This window comes from Halyomorpha halys, unplaced genomic scaffold, assembly GCF_000696795.3.
Source record: "Halyomorpha halys isolate HHAL.00 unplaced genomic scaffold, Hhal_1.1 Scaffold337.1, whole genome shotgun sequence".
Taxonomy (NCBI): domain Eukaryota; kingdom Metazoa; phylum Arthropoda; class Insecta; order Hemiptera; family Pentatomidae; genus Halyomorpha; species Halyomorpha halys.
Window position 1 is genome coordinate 750,112 of NW_027104734.1, and position 22,835 is coordinate 772,946.

Sequence of the window (22,835 nt, forward strand, 5' to 3'; positions counted from 1 at the left end):
GGTACATGTCTGCTTGAGATAGGTTCGTGCATTGCATTGTTATCATTTATTATTCATTGCACAGATATTGCTAAGTATTATGTACAGAAATTATTAATATACAAAAATTACAACGGGTTATTTACAAAACGAAGTAATAAATAAATTTGAGAGCTTCGGTGAGGCTCGAGGTGGAGCGCTCTGGTGAGTTGTGGTCCAATCACTTGCTCCCTCTCGCTACAAGTACATTATCTTACTAAATCATGTGGCATAAACGACTCATTACCATATGAATACTGGGGAAAGAAAGAATTTGAAAAGCAAAGCAAAAAAGGTATAAAAACTGGCTGAAAGTAGAATTGAAAATAGTTGAGAAAACTATTCAAAACAGTAAACAAAATAGTGAGTAACATGATATGACAGATCCCTAGGGTCTCACATATAATTAATTATATTACTATAAGCAAAATAAAATATTGGTTGGCTCCAAAACCATAAAACAGGGTGAGATCCATAGGTGATGCCATGTAACAAAGAGTAATTAGTATACTTAATATTTTCTTTCTTTTCTTGCTCATTTCCTTTTATTTCACTCTGACATGAGGATTAAGGTGGCGATGTGTACCTTTATTTAAAATTTCACACACTTTACATGGTTTGTTCTTTTTAATTTTATTTATATTATCAAAGCTTGTTGATACATTTTTTAAATTAACTATTCGGATTTCTTAAGTTCCTTATGAGATCTTTAGTTTTTTACTTCTTAGGACGAGATCAATTGATGTACCTGTGTCAAAAGGTTTTGCTTTTAGCAGTAGTCTCTCTTTTTTTTATACTATATTATAACAAGGGCCTGGCTCTGTATTTAATCAATGTAACTGGGTTTCACCTTAAATTTGTAAATTTCTCACAAATATTCTTTCCGTTCATATCATTCAGATTTCAAAGTTTGCTTTATCACTTACCAACTTTACCAATTTAAACAGGATTTACCTATTAACAACCTTACTTTAAAATAAATTATTATAATCCTTTAAACTCCATTAACCTGGCATAAGTTTTTGCATCAGTAGTAGGCAGGCAAATGTACCAATAGTAGGCAACTGAATCATGATGACAAAAATTATATTAATGGTTGTTCATCTTAATAACTTTTTTTAAAAAGGCTTTTTTTTTTTTATAGCCTAGTCGATTTGTCAGTAACATTAAAAAAAATTATGATCTTGATTTTAATCATTTTATAAAACATATCTAATCCATAATAAAAACTTTTCAGTTCTAATTTACAAAGAGTTGTTTTATTGATTCATAACTTTGTCGCAATTTGACAAGTGCCTATTACTGAAAAATGAGTGTTTTGATGACCCCATTGTAAGCATCTTGATTACATAGAAATAAAAATTCCATAGGCTAAGAAATAGTTCCTATGTCTAGTTAAAAGTATTTGAAGAATGATTTCGAACAAAAAGAATGCGAACTTTCCTAAAAACATAAAATAAAAAGATCATAACGATAAAAACTAAACTTACTTCCTTATCCCATCAAGTTGAATACCATGTTTGTGTTGAGAATTTTCTGCTAATGGCTGATATAACCAATCAAAAACTGCCAAGATCGCGAAGGTATTTCTAAAAGAAACTCAGTACAGGTGAACCATTAAAGTGATGGCTAATTGATGGCTAAGTGATGGGTAACTTTCAAGTTACTCCAATGCCTAATCTTTTATAATTTAAATCTCAAGAGCCTACTATTGGTGCATCTACCCTATTATAGTTTCCTAACAATTTTTCATTTTCTAATACAGATTTATTTATGCTTTGTGTAAATGTTTAATCTAGAGTGTTAAAAACTATCCCATAAAAGTTTCTGTATGTTTTCCAGAAGATTATCCTAGATAGAGCAAAGTTTGACACTTGAGAGGGAACTTTACTCAAAATTTAAAAAAAACATTATAGGATCATAGTATTTGATTTTACTTGCTGTAAAAATGTTCTAAAGACCATAGAGATACAAAATAACCTTGGAAATCCATTTCATTAATTTATAATTACATAGAAATTTGTGTTTACTGAAAAAATTACTGAATTTTAGAGTAAAGTTTGATACTCTTACGATACTTCTTTTGTAATTTCTTCTAAGAAATTGTCTGATATATATATATATATATATATATATATATATATATTGTTATGATAAATGATATAAGTTAAAATCAAATTTAAAATTTGATTTTAACATATATCATTTCCGTAATTGGAAAACGTTTCCATAATTTGAGTGCATATGGTGGGGAGATTAGTTGTTATGAAAATTTTCATTTGATGGCTGGGACAGTTAATACTCTAGAATTGTGATTGTTAAATATAAGAATACAGCAAACATATGTAAAATTGTTTATTACTTATAACTTACCTAAAGGTCCACGGCAAGTTGGACAACAAGTCAATTTTGGACGGCAAGTGCTACAAACAAGATGACCACTCTGGCATTGCAGAATGGGAGGAAGTACATAGTCAAAGCAAACAGGGCACTCAAATAAAGAAGCTAAATCTGCTGTAACAGGAAGTACAGGTGCAGCAACAACTGAGGTGGATGGTGTGCCAGAGGCATGTCCTTGATTAGACACATTCCTTCTTTTACAGACATTCTTTCCTCCTTGTGAAGCCATACTAATACAAACAAAGAAACCTAAAAGAATAAAAATATATATTGCGTAAAATAAATATATAAAATATAGATAAAAAATGTCTATAATATCTATGCAGATCATTCAATGATTCAAATTCTAACAATCAATTCCATAGTTAAAAAAAGTAAGTAAAATGTTTTAAAAAAATCTTTCATTTTGGAGATATTTTACTTAGGTGTTTATCTAGCTTATTACTACATCAATGTATAGAAAAAGACTACAACAAACCTAATTACTTTAGATCAGATCTTGAATTTTATCTTCAGAGATATTTAAAATGAAAAGTGGCTAAATATCAGTTCAAACAATTAAAAATCCTCAATATCTCTTAAATGAATAGCTTTATAACATATACATATTTCTCAAATTACTGATTTAAAATATATATATATGTGACATTTCTTTGTTTCTTTAGTGCTGGAGTTAGATCATTAAGAATTTGACAAATAAAACATGAATAATTAAAATAAAATTCAATTAAGACACTGAAATATACAAATTAAATATGTTTAATTTTTTTAATGTACTAATCTAAATGGATATTCATATGGCTGGTTATAAAAATGACAGGTCGTCTAAATATTGAACATGCAACAGCCTGCTACTATCAGCTGTCTCCTGACTAAATTAATAAGTTCTTGGAGCTTCCCTTAATAAGTTCTTGGAGCTGCCCCTAGAGCCATTACATCTGAGAGATGGAATAGCAGTGGCGGGCTGACCTAGCACCAAAACATAAACTACAATCAAACAAGCAATCGTCTCAAGTCAATTTCACATAAATATCTTAAATTTGTAGTAACCACATAATATATTGTTTGAATAAAGACTCAAATAAATGAAATTTGGTCCGGAAAATGAATCTGAAATAGATTCACACTTATAGGAGACAGTAATTGAATAGTATTAAATCAGATAATTCAACTATTTTTGTGCTTAAACTGAGTTGATATTTCATAAAATCTCCTTTGGGTATTTTCCATGCTTAATCCCAGTGGGCTGGTAGTTTTTCTATAAAGAAATGTGTTTAATAGTTTGTGTGGATACTCTGTGCAATGAGCTAGTGTTTTTGTGAGCAACAGGGGATTAGAGATAAGTGCATATCTTTTCTACAAACGATAAGTTATATCTTTCATTTTTTTTTTCTCTCTCTCTCTCTCTTTTTTGTTTAGTTTATTTTTAGTTTGGCATTTTCTTGTTATCTACAAGAATTAATCAGACAGTATGGCAGAATTGAACCCATTAAGGTGAAAACTGGGAAATTTAGTATAGAAAAAAAAAATGAAATCAAACAGAAAAACTGTATCATGTTTATGATAACTAAAATAACTGAAATGGATACTGAAAGAAGTCCTTTCTATTCCTAAAAAATAGCCTTGTTTTTTTATAAATAAAAGTTTAAACAATTTGGAGTCATCTATCATGACCTCAATGTTGCTGATATGGCCAGAACCAGATACCAATCCTTCCATGATAAACTTCCCAACCACCCAAACCCACTTGTTTCTAAACTGCCTTCCCCTTCATTGCCTAATAATCCTCCTAAGCATCTGGAAAGAAGATAGCCTGGAGATCTTCTCCTCTAGAAATGTTATTAGAGTTATGTCCATGGGTAGTTAGGTAGGTAAACCTCTATTATACACAAGATCTAATACAACTGCAGCCAGGGATAATCCATTCACACTTCCTCTCCTTACCATACTCTATTATTCCTCCCCACTATTCCATCCTACTCTTTAAACTCTGATCCTTTCTTCCTCTGTATAACCTCTTCCTTTTTCTTCTGCTACCTCAGTATCTTCTTCCATTGATTCAGCATAAACAAGACGTTCTGCCTTCCACTTCTTGAGAATAAAATAAAATCGGCGTTCCATGTTTTAACAACAAATAATGTGTTGATCAAAATTCAAGCCTTAAATTAGTTTTCAATCATAAGATTTTTATTCAAAACTCTTAAATCAAAAACTTTGAGGAAATAAAAAGTTAAACACAAACGTTGATGTCCACTTGGTTTTACGCCCTCAAGCCCAAACAAACAACGTGTTTGAACACGTTTTTATACGTTTCAAGCCGTTTTTTTAACGAAAGCACTTGAGAGTTGCATAGAGGATGAAACCACCTAACAGAAACTATGTTATACTTAGTGAAGAATTGGACCAGGCTCTGTTTGTACCTAATCTACTCCTATAATATTTTTAATACATAATATTATAGCGACGCTACCTATGAGCGTCCGCCAGAACTAAAATCGTTAGCCACTCCCACCAGGGAACAGACATGGGATTCCAGTGTTGTGTGGTGTTTATTTATTGATTGGAGGATAAATAATTCAATAATTTTATGTATAAACCATGTCAGTATTATTATAATTGTAAATGTATTACTTTAATAACTAAATTTTACCAAAAGAATATACTGAATCACAGTAAAGTAATTCCTTACAGGCCGTGCCTGTCACAGACCTTTGCATTCTTAGCAGAATCATTACCCCAAAGCTACTTATAAAACGGTACACTCTTGGGGGATAGCAAAAATGCACAATAAGTATATTCATCCAACCTTTTTTTTTTTTTTTATTATCTGGTGTGTCTCATTTCATGCTTAATCCTAACGGTCACCACCATTAATCCTATCGATAGGGCCTCCGGCAAGTACCCAGTTAAAACATCATGTCTGCAGACTAGACCCCTGTAGAACGTAGTTTCCTTTCTGCAAGGACCTGCGGTTAGTACCCAGTCAGGACTTGAATTCCTCCTTTGCGACTGCAGACTAGAACTATGTAGAACGAAGTTTCAATCCTTCGTGGACTTACGGTAAGCATGACGCGTAAGACTCATACTGTCTATTCACCTCGTAACTAATCTGAGTATGCATTGTCGAGGCCTTCTGCTATAGAGAACCTCATTGTCAATTGGAGTCAGATCTAAAGGGGCCTCTACATGTTGGCCAAACCAAGGCGAACTCGGACTTGCACGAGCATGTGGATGGGTGGCTTGTACGAGTTGGCCTAAGCTCGTTGCCGATCCGTCGAGAGTCGGTTTTGTAACACAGATCAAAGGGGTTCGTGAGAGCGCTCGTGTAGCATCTCCACCATTGTTCTTTGTCTAGTTGCAACTGAGAGCTGTTAGGAGGTTGTACTTAATTTTTATAATAAGTTTTATGTTTAATCTTATTTATTTATATTTAATTTCCATTCATTTTATTTTTTTTGTAATAAAAATACAATAATCCCAGTGCAATAGCTGAAACCACTTATACGTCCGCCATGCTTGCCTCTCTGAGTAACACTGATATGTGGATGGCCCGCTCTTTGTTTACCGAGCATTTGTACAATACAAGCCTCCGATTCGTGGCGAGTGGCCAACATGTGGATCCGCCTTAACACAACCACCTCGACAATTGGTGACCCCGGCGAGATCAGAAACTAGCTGTGAAACATCAAGGTGGCAGGAGGATCAGAGAAAAACAAAGGAAGACAACAGGAAACGAGGACAGCGGACATGAATCGTCGACAGATTGGTCTCTATCAGGGACCTATATCACGAATCCCACGCTTTTGGAACAATAACCCAGTACTATGGATTGCCACATGCGAAGCCGTCTTTTCTCAACATCTAAGGTGACATTAAACACCATAAAGTTCTAGCTGCTCATTCCGAATATGGACCAAGACGTGCTAACAAATGTTCAAGATCTCATCACGGATCCACAAAAGCAAAATTATGAAGACCTGAAGACCCGGCTCCTGCAAACCTACGGAGACCCTTTAATTAAAGAAGCTGCTCGAGGACAACCCACTTCGTGAGCAAACTCCATCTCAATTGCTAAGGAGGATGCAACAACTAGAAGAAAGCTGTACAAGTTTTGAATTTATGCGTACATTATGAATGAAAAATCCACCTCAACAGTTTCAACCCATGTTGACCGCAACTGAATACACCAAAGCGGAAAAATTAGCTGCTATCGCAGACAAATCCACGTAGTGTCTACAGCTATCGAAACATACACCTCGCCCAACAGATCATATCAAGACCGACGACAGAGAGGCTCACGAAAGCAGTATGTGATTGTTCAGAAAGCCTGCGGGAACTCTGACAAGATATTGACTGAATCCTAAGAATTTTGGATTCCAGGGATCACGGCCGAAGTCCCAGCCGAGCACAGGTATATTATATTATTATATAGGCACAGGTATATTAGGTAGATTTCGAGATCTAAAACGTAGAAGGACGGTATCTGCTTGTTTCACCGCAAATTCAAAGAAAAATCATGCAGTGCATTTAGCCGTGTAAATGGGAACCAAAAAGTTCAGAGCCGACCTTAAATTATTACCAGTGAAAGCTGTGTGGAAACTTTAGCACAGCAATCGCACCCCACCATTTCGTCAAAGGCAAGACCTCATGCCAGCCATTTCTTATAGATACAGGAGTATCTATCTCCCTGCTACCAGTCCCTAAAAGACGGCGCAGAACTTCCTCAACTTAAAATTCAGAGCGGCAAAACAACTCTTCAATAAATACCTATGGGGAAGTAACACGGAATGTGGATTTAGGCTTCAAGAAACCTCTCCGCTGACGTAACCTTCATAATTACTGACATAAGCGATATTTTCTGTGGATTTTTTCAACTGGCATCAATTAACCGTAGACCTAAGGGTTATCAAACAAGTCACTGGTCAGAAAATAACAGGTAACAACTCTGAGGAAGGAGTCCTAGTTCATTCAATAGCACATGCAAATGAAAGTTTTGTTAGAATTCTCAATGAGTTCCCAAGTATCACCAAAATAACACCGATACGCGGACCACCCAGCGGAGTCATCGAGCACTACATATAAAACCAGAGGTCGACCAGCGACCGCTAAATGCCAACGCTTACCTGGATTAATATACCAGAAAGTCAATAAGGAGTTCGATAACTTCATGAAAGAAGGCATCTGTCGCCCTTCAAAACCCCTGGTCAAGTCCACTACATGTGGTGAAAACATTTGATGGTAGCCCCAGGCGAAGTGGCGATTACAGGGCTCTCAAAAAGCAAAAAATCCCACCAATACGGCGCACCCAACCTGGGGTATTTTACTATAGAGTTACAAGGCAAAAAAATCTTTTCAATAATAGACTTATGCGGAACATACTATCATATCCCGGTCACCGAAAAGGACCAAGAGAAAACAGCCATAATAACTCCATTTGGCCTAATAGAGTACAACAGAATGAACTTCGGGCTAAGAAACGCAGGACAAAGTTAACAACGATTTGTTGATGATAAATTTCGCAACCTCACATTCTCATATAAATTTCTAACTGACTTCTTAATTGCTTTCTACAACGAAGACCAACATGAAACTCATCTGCAACATGTTTTCCAGCGGTTAGATAAATATGGCATTGCCGTCAACCCCCCCAAATGAATCTTTGGAGTAAAGGAGCTGAATTTCCTAATATATTACTTCACACAAACTGGAATATCACCGCTCAACCAAAAGGTGAATACTATATTAGAATACCCACCACCGAAGTACCCCAATCAGCTCCGCCGTTTCAAGGGGACGATTATTTTTTTTTAACTTGCTCGCCAAACACAGCAAGAAATCAGCAACTTCTCAATGAGCAAAACCACGGAAAACCTAAAAAAGAATGGGATCAGCTTTTGAAGCCATAAAAAAAAATTAGCCTAGACAGCCGAACTATCTATGAAATATCTATAGCCAGTGACAAATAACATATCGCTATAGGTGCTCTGACAACCACTCAGCGTTTTTTCAAAGGCCTTAAAAAATGCACAGAAGAAATGTTCTGTTTATGATTACTTACATCAGCCAATTTACATCAGATACATGCCCGGGAATGACAATATAGTGGCTAATGCTTAACCCAGAATTGAGGAGATATAAACACCCGACGATTTCTCGTCACACTCCTGACAGCCCAGGAATTAAGTTAATTAAAGGGACGAGCTAATCTCAAATTTCCGAGCATTGAGTTGCCTGGAACGGAAAGATCTGTCTTTTGGGAGATGTCAACCAGCAAGGCCAGACCTTACCTACCGTAAGAGTTTGGACGTCCCGCATTTAACGAGATCCATAAACTCAGTTATGGATTTATGGTAATTCCATATTATTAAAACTACAACAAAAATGATGGAACAGCGATTCTTCTGGCCTAGTATGAACAAGGGTGACAATGGATGGACTAAATGTTGAAACTGTCTGCCTTGTTAGAAATAAAAAATAAGCAGACATACCGTAACACCACTCGGAAAATTACAGCCGACTGCTCGATTTCAGCACGTCCATATTGAATTAATTGGCCCGCTCCCTTCAAACGGTTTCACGTACTACCTGACTATAATAGTTCGCTGTACGCAATGAACAGAAGCATTACCGCTGCAGGACATCACAACAGAAACGGTCGCCACTGCTTTCTATTTCCATTGGATCTGCTGATCCAACAGATAGTCAACTGTCACAATTGACTATTGGAATCAAATATATTTTAAAAGCTCACCATCCTGCTGGGCTCCAGCTACCACAGAATACTACCCCCAATTAATCAAATGGATGTATCGAGAGATGGCACCGGACATTAAATCAGCTGTCACGTCACACCTAGACAGCGTGAATTAGACAAAAATCCTTCCACTACTGCTAGGTTTGCGCGCTAGCCTCCGTGGCGACACATCTTCCATTATTGCCGATGCACTATATGGTTGTCCTAGCCGCCTACAGGGCAAATTCTTAGCAGAAAACAATAAAAATATGACCCTCACACTACACTGGAGGAATTAAAAAAACAAGTTGCCAAACTATGACCTGCTTGGGCACGCAAAGGAAAACTTTCGTTCACGATAAACTGGAAACGTGCACAAGCCTCACCTCCTACTATACGAGAGTATTGCGTCAAGTGACCCCTACTCCCACCATATTCCGGACCGAATAAAGTTCTTAAACGCAACTAAAAATACTTTCTAGTACAACTACAAGACAGGACATTCAACATTTCAATAGATCGCCTGACGCCAGCATTTTTATTGATTGAAAAATCTACTGAAACAGGACCGTAATCCATATTAAAAAACCGGTACAGTGAAGTGAAGACCACGGTGAATCACCCACCCACAGAGAAGCATAAAACTTGTTCTTGCTTTCTCGAAAGCAACCCTAAGGTTCGGTTTTCACATAACCACCGAACCTGGACATCATTCTTAGACTCCGTCTTCTAGGAGGCGAGTGCTGAAGCGACACTACCTATGCGCCTTACATACTGAATCACAAAAAAAAGTTCTTACAGGTCGTGTCTCTCACCGGCCTTTGCATTATTTACATAATTATTATCCCAGACCTACTGGTGAAACGGTACCCTCTTGGGACATAGCAAATGAGTACATTAATTAAATTCTTCCAACCTTTTTTTGATAATCTGATGTGTCTTATTTCACGCTTGCTCCTGATGGTCACCTCCTCTTTCCTATACCTTTAATCCTTTAATTAATTAAGCACCTGCAGCGAGTACCCAATCGGGATTTACATTTTTCCTTCGCGATTGCAAACTAGTACCCTGTAGCGCGACGTTTCCATCCTTTAAGTACTCCTAACCAGCTACCTAACCTATTTGAGCACATATTGCCAAGGCCTTCTGCTATTGAGTACTTCACATTGTCTATTAGAGTGCCAGATCTAACACAACCACCTCGAAAATATAATTTTCTAAAATAAAAAGACCTTTCCTAATTGTTTCTTAGTCATTTAATCTAGGTAAATAAATTCTGTCACTGGTATTAATTTCACAACAATTTACATGGGAAGCGGTCTCCATTATACTGTTTCTCTGCCACTCAATTCCAGACTATTACCGTACTTTGAATTTATTTAATATCTTCCCTCTACTATTTTATATTGTTTACTTATTGTCAGGATCTTATTGTTTTTAAACTGTATTGTTAATTATCATTCTTAATTTTATTTTATTGAGTAATTTTTTTTTTGCTTCACCAGGCATGTTTAATTAAATTTTTAATTTATTTCTGATATCAGCATAACTTATGTTCCCATCCTTTCCATCTAATTTAAAGTTTACGATAAATTTATTAATAACGTATTTATTTATACGTTTAGTAATATATATTTTCTGTTTCTATGTTCTATTTTTTTTTTAATTTTCTTGGATGTTTATGATTGTTGGAGATGTGCCGGGCTGTTACTTTCATGATTTTACATTTAGTTTCGTGTTACTTTATTCTCTTCTTTAGTTTTTTTGATGCTCCCCCAATACAATATAATATAACATTGAGGAGAATGCGATATATATCTAAATTAATTAATAATTGCCATTACCATGCATTATAACTAAAGAAAAATATAATATAAAATTGGTGTGAAAGCACGATTGGATAGATGCCAGATAATCCTGGATGGTGTATCTGAAATTAAAGGTGCTATTACATGCTTCCCAAACTATAAAAAATTAACGCATGCCCATGGTGGATTATTTGGATACTGTTGGCTTGACTTTGTGGCGAACCTGTTGAGTGTTAGTTTTCGAGCACAAACCTAAGGGCGCTTCTGTAAATTTAGCATTGTGTTAGAACTGCCAGCGGATAAATATTTGTGCTCTTAGTGATTAGATTAATTAAAGAATTTCCCCAACCTTCGGTTTCAAAAATTAACTCTATTTTAAGATTGTAAATCATCCTACCGATTCGGTGTAAATACTGTTGTTCTAATTTTGTAAATTAACTTCAGTGGTTTGTTTGTCATTTAACACATCACAAATATAGTTTGTTTAATAAGAACATTATAAGTAGGGGGAATCACATTTAAAAGTATCTGATAAAACATTTAGAACGAAGGTTTGTTAATGTGTGATGTAAAAATTAATTTTTTATTGTATACATGTTGCTCTGTGGCAAACTCTGAATATGTCGAACCGTTTGTAACGGTCTGGCAACAGCAAGTGGAAGGTTGCTAAGCCATTGTATTGTTGTGTTTGTGTTGTTGGTTCTCACTACAGTAAGAACGTATTATGTTATTTAACCATAACTAATAAAACAGTAAAAACATTTTATTTGTGTACACCACCCTCGCGTTGAACAAGGTTGAATTTATAGGTAATGCAGTACCTATGATTCCAATGATTTTTTTATTATGTACCACCTTCTTTGCTGATATTTACGTTTCCTTTCATTTCACCTGTGTAAATCGTGTTTCAGTGTAAATCGAATATAATAGCCGACAAAAGTCAGAAGAACACACATATGGAGATTGTCGTTTGTTATGTCCTTTGTTTACCAAGCATTTGTACAAGTCTTGCGTCTTACCAAGTATTACAAGTCTTGGATTTGCAGCAAGAGACAAACGTGTAGATCCAGAATAAAGATAGCAAGCTACATCAAAAAGCCAAAGAGAGTATAAATCAAGAGCTAAAGCATAAATTGAGAAAAAGCTCACTAAAAGGAAACAAGTTTCGGCTATTAGCATATAAAGCATAATATTTACCAGGGCAAATGAATTAAATTAATAATTATTAAATTACTGCAGTAAAAAGAAAAGAGATAAGAAGACATAGAAAAGAAAGTAAGGTGCATACATGCTTGTAAAAAAAAAAATTTCCAGTATGCAACAAAAGAATCTACAAGGGAAACAGTCCAAGGAAAAAGTGGGATTTTTGTAATTACAAAAACATAAACAAGAACAGACCTGGACCTCTATGGAGAAGACCCATAACCAGGATAGATTAGGTGAATTTTTCTTAGACCAACATCCCTTTCGCATTAACAGGGCAACATCTAAAACTGCAAACTAATTCTATAAAATGAATAAACAAGTACCTAGGAACTATATTAAGAATATTATTTTAATCTTAAGATCAATAATTTAAAATTGTATATTTATCTGAGAAATTTCGTGGCTTAATAAAACATTTTAAATCTTATATGTTTTTGGTTTCATACAAACCATCTTAAGTATAGATTATTATGTTTTACTTGAAAAACAAAAATGAAAATTTAAGTAGTTAGAGAAAGAAGGCACAGCAAATAGAGTATGGTCCTTGAGATGGAACAACATGGGCTGAAGCTCAATATTGAAAAACGAGAGGAAGAGAAAAGAGTGTACAGTAGAAGCAGATTCTGAGATAGAGCTAGATGAGATGAAAAACTTGCAGGATACAATCAGTGAGAAACATTTTTCTGCTAGTTAAAACTCTCTAATACAAAGATGATCACATAGATAAAGATAGAAATTTACCAATGGATAGGCTACCCTAGCTAGAGGAGGATCCTTGGTAGAATATCAGGACGTCTCTACTAACATCGTCTGGAAACTGCTCACCAACACTTTCCAACGATAAATATGATGTTGGTAAGGTTGATACAGAAGGTCTTCCCGAAAATGCAGATCCAAGCGCAGGAAAAAAAAGAGGGTTGGCTACATCAATGTTAAAAGGAATTTTTTTTTTTAATGGGAGAATAAGTCCTAGTCAATCTTGAACAAAAAGAACTTCCTTTTCTTATAACTGGGATCGGAAAAAAATGATTATTGGAGTTATCCTATGTTCCCGGGCGTTGTTGGTGGAGATTCGATTAATGATAAATAAACTCTGTGAGCAAGAAGGCAGGAAAACAGTAATATTGAAGCAAACAACTGCGGTATTTGAACTTACAAAAAAAACTGTCAAGCTTCATTCAGACGACGTCGTGACCATATTAAAAAAAAACCATATAGCCTGTCATATTATCAGTATGCATATCGTATTAGTACTTCTAAAGTGACACAACTAAAAAACAAGTTCACCAACCAGAGCCCACTTTCCCTCTTACTGAAGAAGCTTCACGGCAGTAAAAGTCCATTCTCCTCGAAAACCTATCTGTCGTTCATATAATAGCGAAAAAATATATCTAAGTCATATCAAGTAGCTACAGTGCTTGTTTCATGTCGATTGTAACCCTAATTTCGTTATGAGATTAACTTAGTAAATGTATGACAAAAACGTATGATTTGTACAACGAACATCTCACCTCAGGGTAATAAAAACAGGAAACACACAAATTATACATAAGGTTGGTGTTCTGAAGTTATAAGTTGTTAAAGTTCACAGTCAAGGAGGCTACATATGGTAGTTAGTTTTCGCACATGCGTAATAGTACTTTCAACTATCAAGCAAATCCTGACAGGACAGACAGAGTACTGTCACGACAGGAAATGGCATAGTTCGCACGCTGGAAGTGGCTGAACATGAGAGTGACTAAAGTGCACTTGGGATACTCACATTATCTTAAAGCTATCACATTATATTAAAATTGTTTTTAACACAAATGATCGTCAGCGATTCTTTTATTTTGATTTTGAATATTTTTTAAGTGTTACAATATCTACTACCTGTGCTATTATGTCAGAACTTACTTTACTAGAATTAGCTTTGTTTCTGAAATATATTTTGTTTGAAATTACTCAATACGTCAACTTTTCACCATTTGTGTGCTTAATGTTGTTCTCCTGACATACTGGTACCCCTCAGGGGACGAAGGGGGGATTGAGTTAAGTAGAAATATTTCATAATATTTACAAGTGCATTAGACAACTTCAAAAAGGAATGGACACAAATGAGAATTCAGGGTCGTCTGTAGCTAAGGGAGTAAAAGCGCAGGTCTTAGCAACCTGGGTACTGTAGCGGCGCAGGTTCGAATCCGCCCTGGAGGGTCGTCTTTTATTTCTAAGTCAGTTCCACTAAATGAAAACCTGACCCCCCCGCCACTATGGTGATAGTATAGGGTGGTACCCTGTAGATAATACTCCCTCCCCTGTATGTTAAAAAAAAATGTGAAGAATTCAACAGGTTATTAGTTTAATAGATTTTCCAATGACTATACTATTAATATGGATGATATTTCAGCAGCTTTTCGGGAATTGACTGATAACGTTAACCGACCCTTTAGTTTAAACAATCATGCTAAGGAAGTTTTTATTTGATAGTTTAATTGGGAAAGAGTTTAAAGAAATAGCAGCTGATCGAGATAGTGCTGGCATGCTTCTAATAAAGATAAGGCAATTTTTCAAAGTAGTTCGTCAGAAACCTTATCAAACAATATGAAAAATACATACTGTCAAAATTTGAATTGAAGAATTTTGATGGCATTCCACATCAGTGGGTCGGGTCAGTTTTTAGGCAAGTTTTTGTAAAACTTGTGTTTGGTTATTACAATTTGTTTCTTTTTTATTGCTGAAATGTCAGGAATAAGACAACGTGCCTTGATTGTTTTGAGGGAACAATTATATTTATCGCTTGAGTAAAATTTACCAGGTAATAGCCATTTATATTTATATTATTATTTTTTTTCTAGCACACATTTGTACACATGGTAACAGTTTGATAAGATATTCGGACTATCCTTTCTGAAATGATCATATTTCTATGGGGAAGGTAATACTTTCCAACTATCAATATTTGTTTTCTTAAATTTGTCTATAGTTCTGTTGGATTTCACTTATTTTCTTTGTCGAGTGTTGTCTGTAGATTTTTTATATAAAATCTTTATTTTAAACACCTATTCGTTTGGAATGCTTCAACTAACCATAGGGTACTCGTTGTTTTGGTTCTTTTCTATTTGCAGTGGTATTTTACTTTTGTAAATTAGTACAGCAGTTGCTTTTCTTTAACTATTAATTCAACTGCTAAGATTCGCTAAGACTCTGAAAAGGTTAGTAAAGCAAATCGGCTTGAAGTAAACCAAGATAAAACGAAATATATGTTAGTAAAACAAAAAATCCATTCCAATAATAGAGTGCGTGGATGGCAAATCATTTCCGAAAGTAGACAGTATCAAATATATCGGCTTCACCATAACTTCAATAAATGATCGACTGACTAAGACCGAAAATATTCTACCTTCTATTCAGAATAGCGAAATACCGAAAAATTTGAGGTTAAGTGCGGAGAACAACACAAATCCACAGAATACAGCAGGCCAAGGCAAGCATCTGCTATGTGTGCACTATGCCATGAAGAAGGGCACCCGGCTAACAACAAGGGGTCCCAGACTGGAGAAACAGAACCGGCAAGTCAGGCCCTGCCGCAATGGCAACCTACATCCTATTGTCCTCAACCTCAACTCCAACATCCTCATGCCTCCGTTCCTTAAACCACACGCATTTTTTAAAAGCCCTATCATCAGATACCTTGTATCCCTCCCCCCTTTAACGACACTGATCTCACAAGCCTCCCCAATTCTTTCCTATCCGAATTTAGATCCCTTATAACTCCTCTTATCTCGTTACTCATAATTCTTGTATCAAACCTTATTCCTCCGCCAAGAAATCCATAAATAACAACAATAAAATCTCTTTCTATCATCCTTTGGAATGCGAAAGATGTTCGAAAGTACGTTGAACTCGATTTACCAGCAGACGGCTATTCAACATACCTCTGTACCAAATTTATCGAACGGACCACCCCGACGGAACAGCACATAGCGGCACTGCTGTAATTATCCACCAATCTCTTTCACATCACTTAGTCCTACAAACCACAGCTGTATCAATCCAAACTTTCCTCTCTTTCCTATAATACTTAAAGCGGGTTATTCCTCACCCAAAATATAATTTCTTTCTTGATTCCCTAGGACACCATATTCTTCTAGATCCAGAATGAAATGCAAAACAACAACATTTGGGAGCAAGATCTACCAATTCTAGAGAAAAATCACTGCTGTCTGTACTGGCCGATCGATCTTAATCGTAAATCTGATCTTCTGGACTTCTTCATACAAAAAGGTCCTCTAAACACTCCCCTTTCATGGCTCGATAACTTACCTTCAGGCCATAGTCCAATAATCCTAACCATTTTCATATCCCCAGTTCCTGTATTACCTCCACCCTCATTTATATGTGGATCAGTAAATTGAAATCTCTTTCGGAAAATCCTAACTGACCAAATCGATCTTAAAGTTTCCCTAAAAACCTAAATGACGCAATCCATTCCTTTGCAACCCTTATCCAACAACCTGTGGGGTCCGCCTCCTTACCCTATAATGACCCAAAGAAAACCCAAGATAAATCCTCTACCACATCTCAAAGACCTCATCCAAACTAAGCCCCAATACAAAACATTATGGCAACACACTTGACATCCTTCTGATCGTCACTCATAAAATTACTAGAGCAAACTAGTCAAGAGATAATTGACCAACTATTGATCCCAGTCTCCAATTCAAACTTCTTTTTCCTTTTCTACTCATGATAATTCCCTCTGGAACATGACTAAAAAAATCTGAAAATCCAAACACATTTACTACCTCTTACTACGAGATGATATGACATGGGCCCCATCAGACAAAGATAAAGCCTAAGAACTACTCAATCACCTTTCTCATACATTCACTCCTCATCCTGATCAAACCGAAAAAATACCTACCATCACCAATCCCACTCTCTTTCCCTCCTAGAGCAGAAACTCCTGAGGTCAGATATCAACTACAGATGCTAACTCCTCCTAAATGTCCGAGATGTGATCTTCTTACCCCTCAAATCCTTCATCAACTTCCTACCAAAGCTATGATATTTTTTACATAATGTTTAAAATTGTATCCTCAGAACAACCCACTTTCCTATCCTGTGGAAACACTTCACAAATTATAATTCTTTTCAAAATCAGAAAAACCTCCCAATAATTTTGCTTCCTACAGACCTATTAGATTACTTCCAATACTCTCAAAATTATTTGAAAAAATCTTTCTAAAATGTGTTCTATCCATAGTTGAATCACAGTTTTCCCCAGTATCAACTTAGATCCACCCAAGGAACACCACAGTCCAAAGCCTCAGAGTGGCCAACTATTTCTCATCCACTCTTGAAAAAAAACAATACTGCAAAAGAAACAATAAGGCCTTTCAGGACATAGTACAAACTTTAGACCAGGTACGGCATGCCGGATTGCTTTTCAAGCTCAAATTTATATTACATCAAACCTTAATCCTTATTATCCGCTCTTACCTCTCAAATCGCTTCCTTCGACTTTGCAGAGGTTCTGAGTACTCAAATATCTATACTGTTGAGGCAAGGCAATGTCTTGGGTCCTGTCTTCAACATCCCCTTTACTGCTAACATTTCCATCTATAAGGACAAGTTCCTTGCAACATTTGTGGACGTTACAGCCATTCTATCTTCACATCCTGATCCTGTAATAGCCTCATCCATTCTAAAAAAACACACCTCACCCAGATCAAACAATGGTGTATAAAAGTTAATGAATCGAAGTGCACTCATGGGACTTTTACTCTCCACTGCAGCTTTTGTCCACCTATTCTTTTTAATAACATTCCTTAACTCAGATCCGACAAAGTGCGATATCTTGGATTCATCCTAGACAAAGTCTCACCTGGAACCAACATACTAATAAGAGATAAGAACAAAACAGACAATGCACCCAACTATACTGACTACTCAGCAGGACCTCTCATCTCTCAAAAGAAAACAAATTAGTAATTTACAAGATTATCCACAGACGTATCTGGACCAACAGACTTGAACATTGGGGAACAGCAAAACCTTTGAACATCCAACTTATCCAATCCTTTCAACCCAAATTCTTAGAACCATAGTCAATGCACCATATTATGTTTCCAACAGAGCACTACACCATGACCTTCATATCCCTTTTGTCCTTGACATTATACCAACCAAATTCTCAAAACTCTATATAAACCTTTCAAACCATCTTAATCCTTTGGTTCAATCATTATCCCGTTCCACCCACCCCAACAATCCACCTCTAAGGTTGACCTATAGTAAAAAAAAAAATTGACAATTAGAGTTCTGGCAATCGTCAGAAGCTGCGCTCATGTAGAGTGTTGGTGGCTTTACAATAGCTCTCTATCAGGAATGTGGTGAGAGGGCTGCCCTGGGATCTCAAAGAGCCCCCTACTCCACCCCTCATACATAGGGGTAGAGTGGGCTCAGGTCAAGAGTGTAAATATTGCACATAATAGTGTTAATGTGAGTAGTTATTTTATTGTTATATTAGTTCAAAATTTTACTCCATTTACTTTACCCTTGTTTCTTCATGTACATAGTTTTATCAAGTTTAATTTATTTATCTTTCTGTTTATATACATGTAGAGATTTTATTTATTCATATATATATATATATTATTTTTTCCCCTTTTTTTTCATTTTGGAATGAATTTGATCATTTATCACTATTACTTATTGTCCAAATTTGTAGCAGATAGAAATATTTATCAATAAATAAAAAAAAGAACTATTCTCAACCCATATCTGTCCATCAAGCTTTCAAGGAGGTATCCTGTTGGGGCATAAATTAAAAATGCTGCCTCTGTATACATCTTGACCCAGAGACCTGGCAGCAGCTCAATTGTTTCTGAGTGAGGTCACAGTATCTTCAATAGATTTCCCATACAAGATGGCATCCTGAAAAAAGGAGCTCAAGAAAAATAATAACAGAATAAGCCCCATGGGTTCTTTGATAGGACCTTTAGACATCATGGCCTCTGGGTAATCATTAACACAAACAGGATAGATGAATCCCAATCAGATGTCTTACTAAGTAATGATCTTTAAATTCTTAACAAAGGGAATTAGACCATAGATTACAGATATAACCACATGCTCACACTGAGAAAGTTAGAGGAAGACCCATGCTCAAATCATCTTTATTTCAGATACAGTCTATCTATAAATAATGAGACTGAACTGGTGCATAGGAATCTAAAACTTACGATTTGGTATTTCTATTGCTTGAGCAAGGTCAGATGTTATTTTAAGATTACAAATATCTAGACATTCCTTTCTGGTGTATAAGAGAAATTATTATTCTCTTTGCATATAATTATCTCATATTATTCATATAATTAATATTATCTTGTTTCTTTGTCTTCCTTGGTGCCACAGCCCTTGTCCTTGACCTCATCGCAAAGATTTCACCAGGTGTTCCGTTCCTGTGCTGTGATCTCCAGTTTCTTATTACTAATGTTCTGGCATCCTGCAGCACACAATCCTCCCATCAAGTTTTGACCATACTCTACCTCTGGTTCAGTGGAGATTTCCATCCAGAATTCGTTTTTGCGGTATCATCCGTACTCATCCAGGCAAAATGCCCAGCCTAGCGAAGTATTGTTTTATTTAATTTTGTTTAACAAAATATATTACCATTAAATATGTTATTTATAATTATAAATTTGTCTTATTTAATTTTGTTAAATTTAACAAAATGTAATCACTGAAATTGTCCAACTGGTTATTCTTAGGAGACAAAGTGTCCCAGAATAAAGATGGATTTTTCATTTCATAAATGTTATCCTTTGCTGATTTGACCTTACCTAAGATTTTCAACAATAATTATTTATTTTCTAATGCTGGTTGTCAATGCTATGCCAATTAAGTATTCTATTAATTTTTTAATTTATAATTAAATAGTTGTCTAAGAATCTAATTTTATTATTGTTTCTATTTCTTTAGTACATTTTAGTATAACCAATAATATATTTAAAATGTATGTATTCATGGTAGTAAGGATGTCATCAACGTACTTATGAATAAAGTAGATGTTATATTTACGTTGTTTTTTTTAATATGTAGATCAATTATTTGATTTAGATATATGGCACTAAGGTTTATATATATGTATATTCCCAGTGGTAGACGGTTTATCATTATGTAGAATGTATTGCTAAATATAAAATAACTATTATAACAAATTAATTTTATCCCAAAAAATAATGTTCTATTTTTAATAGGCGGATGGAGTTCTGATTCTTCCCATTTCTTATCCAGGATTTTTATAGAATTAATTTAGTTGAAAGTTGGTAAAAAGTGACTCCACATAAAACTAACAACCATTTATATTCTTCAATTGTGTCTATAACATAAATTACATTGTATATGTAATGGGGTTATAGTTGCTTTGATGAAATAAGGCTGAGAAAAGTTTTTCAGTGACACTGTTGAATTGTTTACTATAGGTCTAAGTGGTTGGTTTGATTTATGGATTGCATAAACCAACAATTTATTAGTGTTATTGAAAGGAAGTTTGATACTAAGCTATATTCCAAGCAGTTGAAGGGTGGTCACAGTGTGATCTAAACCTAGAATTGAGTCTTGTCATAAGACTTGTAATTTTAAGACTTATAGATCCATGTATAACTTCTAACACCACTTGGTTACAAGGATTAAGAAAATTCAAGTTTATGATATAGAAGGAGTTGACCTATTGTACCTTTTATGACAAGAACCCATGAAAAGCAGAGTGATGGATCTTTAGTTACCAGATGTATAAATGTGATGCTGAAGGAAAAAATGGTCCAAGCGGGATTAGCACATACCAACTGTGCATGAAAGAAACCTGTTGGAGAATGTACACAGAGAAGTATGCCATATACTTTCCAGTCATGATTGAATGTTTACTATCTGTTAATAGAGTATAGTTGAATCCTGATGATAGAGTTATTATTTGAGGACAAAGTTTTGGAGACAACCTCTGGAATGCTCCAAGAATCAATTGATCTGAATGAATAGTTGCCATGTTAATGACCTGGTCATTAAACCTCATAATGTGAATCTTTACACCTTCCCAAATAGGAGGTATAGACCCATCAGACCACCATACTTGATGGTATTCTGATTAACATCTAAAGTGAAGTAAAATAGCCAAGGATTACTCAAAATAGTAAATTTAAATTGCAAAGCCAAAAGATTAATTGGTGAGAATCGGCTAATTGAAAATATTAGCACAAATGTACTTCAATATCTTTAATGGGTGTGCAAAATAACTGTGAGAAAATCTTATGGATTAACACTAAAAATCGTTCCAAGGAAATATAAGGCAACATTTAACCCTTAAGTTCAATATGAGAAATTCTAAAAACTAGGCATTTTATAATATTAGGCATAATTTATAATAATAGGCAATAAAATATTACTGATTCAGCCATTTTTTTTTTATTAAAACCATTTCTTAGCATATTCAGTAGCTCATAGTCACCATATTTCATTCACAGTTTTTCAATTTTAACTAAATAATAAATTAGAGACAAAAAGGAATGAAAAATGTCGACATTTTCTCAAGAAAAAAGTTTATTTTCAGTACAATAATAAATTTTATTTTCTCTCAAATCCAAGAAAATTATACTATAATTGAAATAATCCAGAACTGAAAAAGAAATAGATATACATTCACAATATCTATAATACAATAGGTAACATGCTATAATTACTCTAAGGGTCTTCCCTTTCCCAACTTATCTAATATAAGATATCCTATTACATGGGTGCCGGGGGAAGGGGGATTGGTGGTGGTTATCGTTTTGATTTACAATAAAAAGTCCCATGACTCTAATTTCTTTGTCGACTGTTAAAATAATAATGACAAACGAATGAGGATTTTGGCTTCACCAACTCATAGTCCAGTTATCCTTGGCTTGAATAAAAAACTCTGTCCATAGTATTAATAGGTCATCCACTATAAAAAGACAAAAAAAAAAATAATAACATAATTGATAAATATGTTACCAAACAGCCAGATGGTGTTGTTTAAGGACAAAGAAATGAGGAGCATGAATGAACCCACCATAAGTTACTTTCCGAAATACAGTTTTAAGGTTACTGATTTTAAATCAAAACAATCAATTTGGTTGAAAACACTATACCCAACATCTACCAGTGTTACCAGGCTAGAAGCAGTAAAGAAGTTCGAAGGGTAAGACTCTGGTAAGATATTGAAACTTTGACAACAAAATGAGAATTGAATTGTACCACTGGGATAAAACAAGTACTAGATAAGAGATTCCACCAGAGGATTTTCTTTTTCCTTGCCATAAAAGGCTTGTAAAATGTTACAAATATTATCTGGCAAAATTTACCCTGGAGGTATCCATTTTCAGGTTGTTGAAAATACACAGATTATGAGAAGTAAAAAAAAACACAATTTCAGAAGGGAAATGATGATTGGATGGTTTATGACCATTCAAAAAAATGATTTTTAGTGATTTCGAGATTACAAAATTAATTAAATAGCAGCAAATGACATATATAATGTAAAAAAAAATTCATTCTGTGAAAATATAATGTGAGCCAAAACAAAGACGTTGGACACGAAATTTCTATTTTGGGGAGAATCGCCCATCTACTGTTTAATGACTTTAAATAGTGGCATCAGGCCATTGTTA

At 35.0% G+C, this 22,835-nt stretch overlaps 1 protein-coding gene across 3 annotated transcripts in view; it reads right to left on the minus strand.

Moving 5' to 3' along the window:
• The window catches only part of LOC106681413 (E3 ubiquitin-protein ligase SIAH1), a 59,482-nt gene extending 40,005 nt beyond the window's left edge, over nucleotides 1–19,477 (minus strand). The window contains exons 1-2 of one of the 3 annotated variants that reach the window (XM_067044651.1): nucleotides 19,392–19,477; nucleotides 2,392–2,667 (exon numbers count right to left, since the gene is read on the minus strand). In XM_067044651.1, coding sequence (XP_066900752.1) covers nucleotides 2,392–2,647 — 256 coding nt within the window. In that variant the 5' untranslated portion in view covers nucleotides 2,648–2,667; nucleotides 19,392–19,477. Of the gene's footprint in view, nucleotides 1–2,391; nucleotides 2,668–12,357; nucleotides 12,461–17,646; nucleotides 17,792–19,391 lie in introns of those variants that run through there. The other 2 variants (XM_067044649.1, XM_067044647.1) reach the window with 2 other exon arrangements.
• Nucleotides 19,478–22,835: the final 3,358 nt, after the last annotated feature.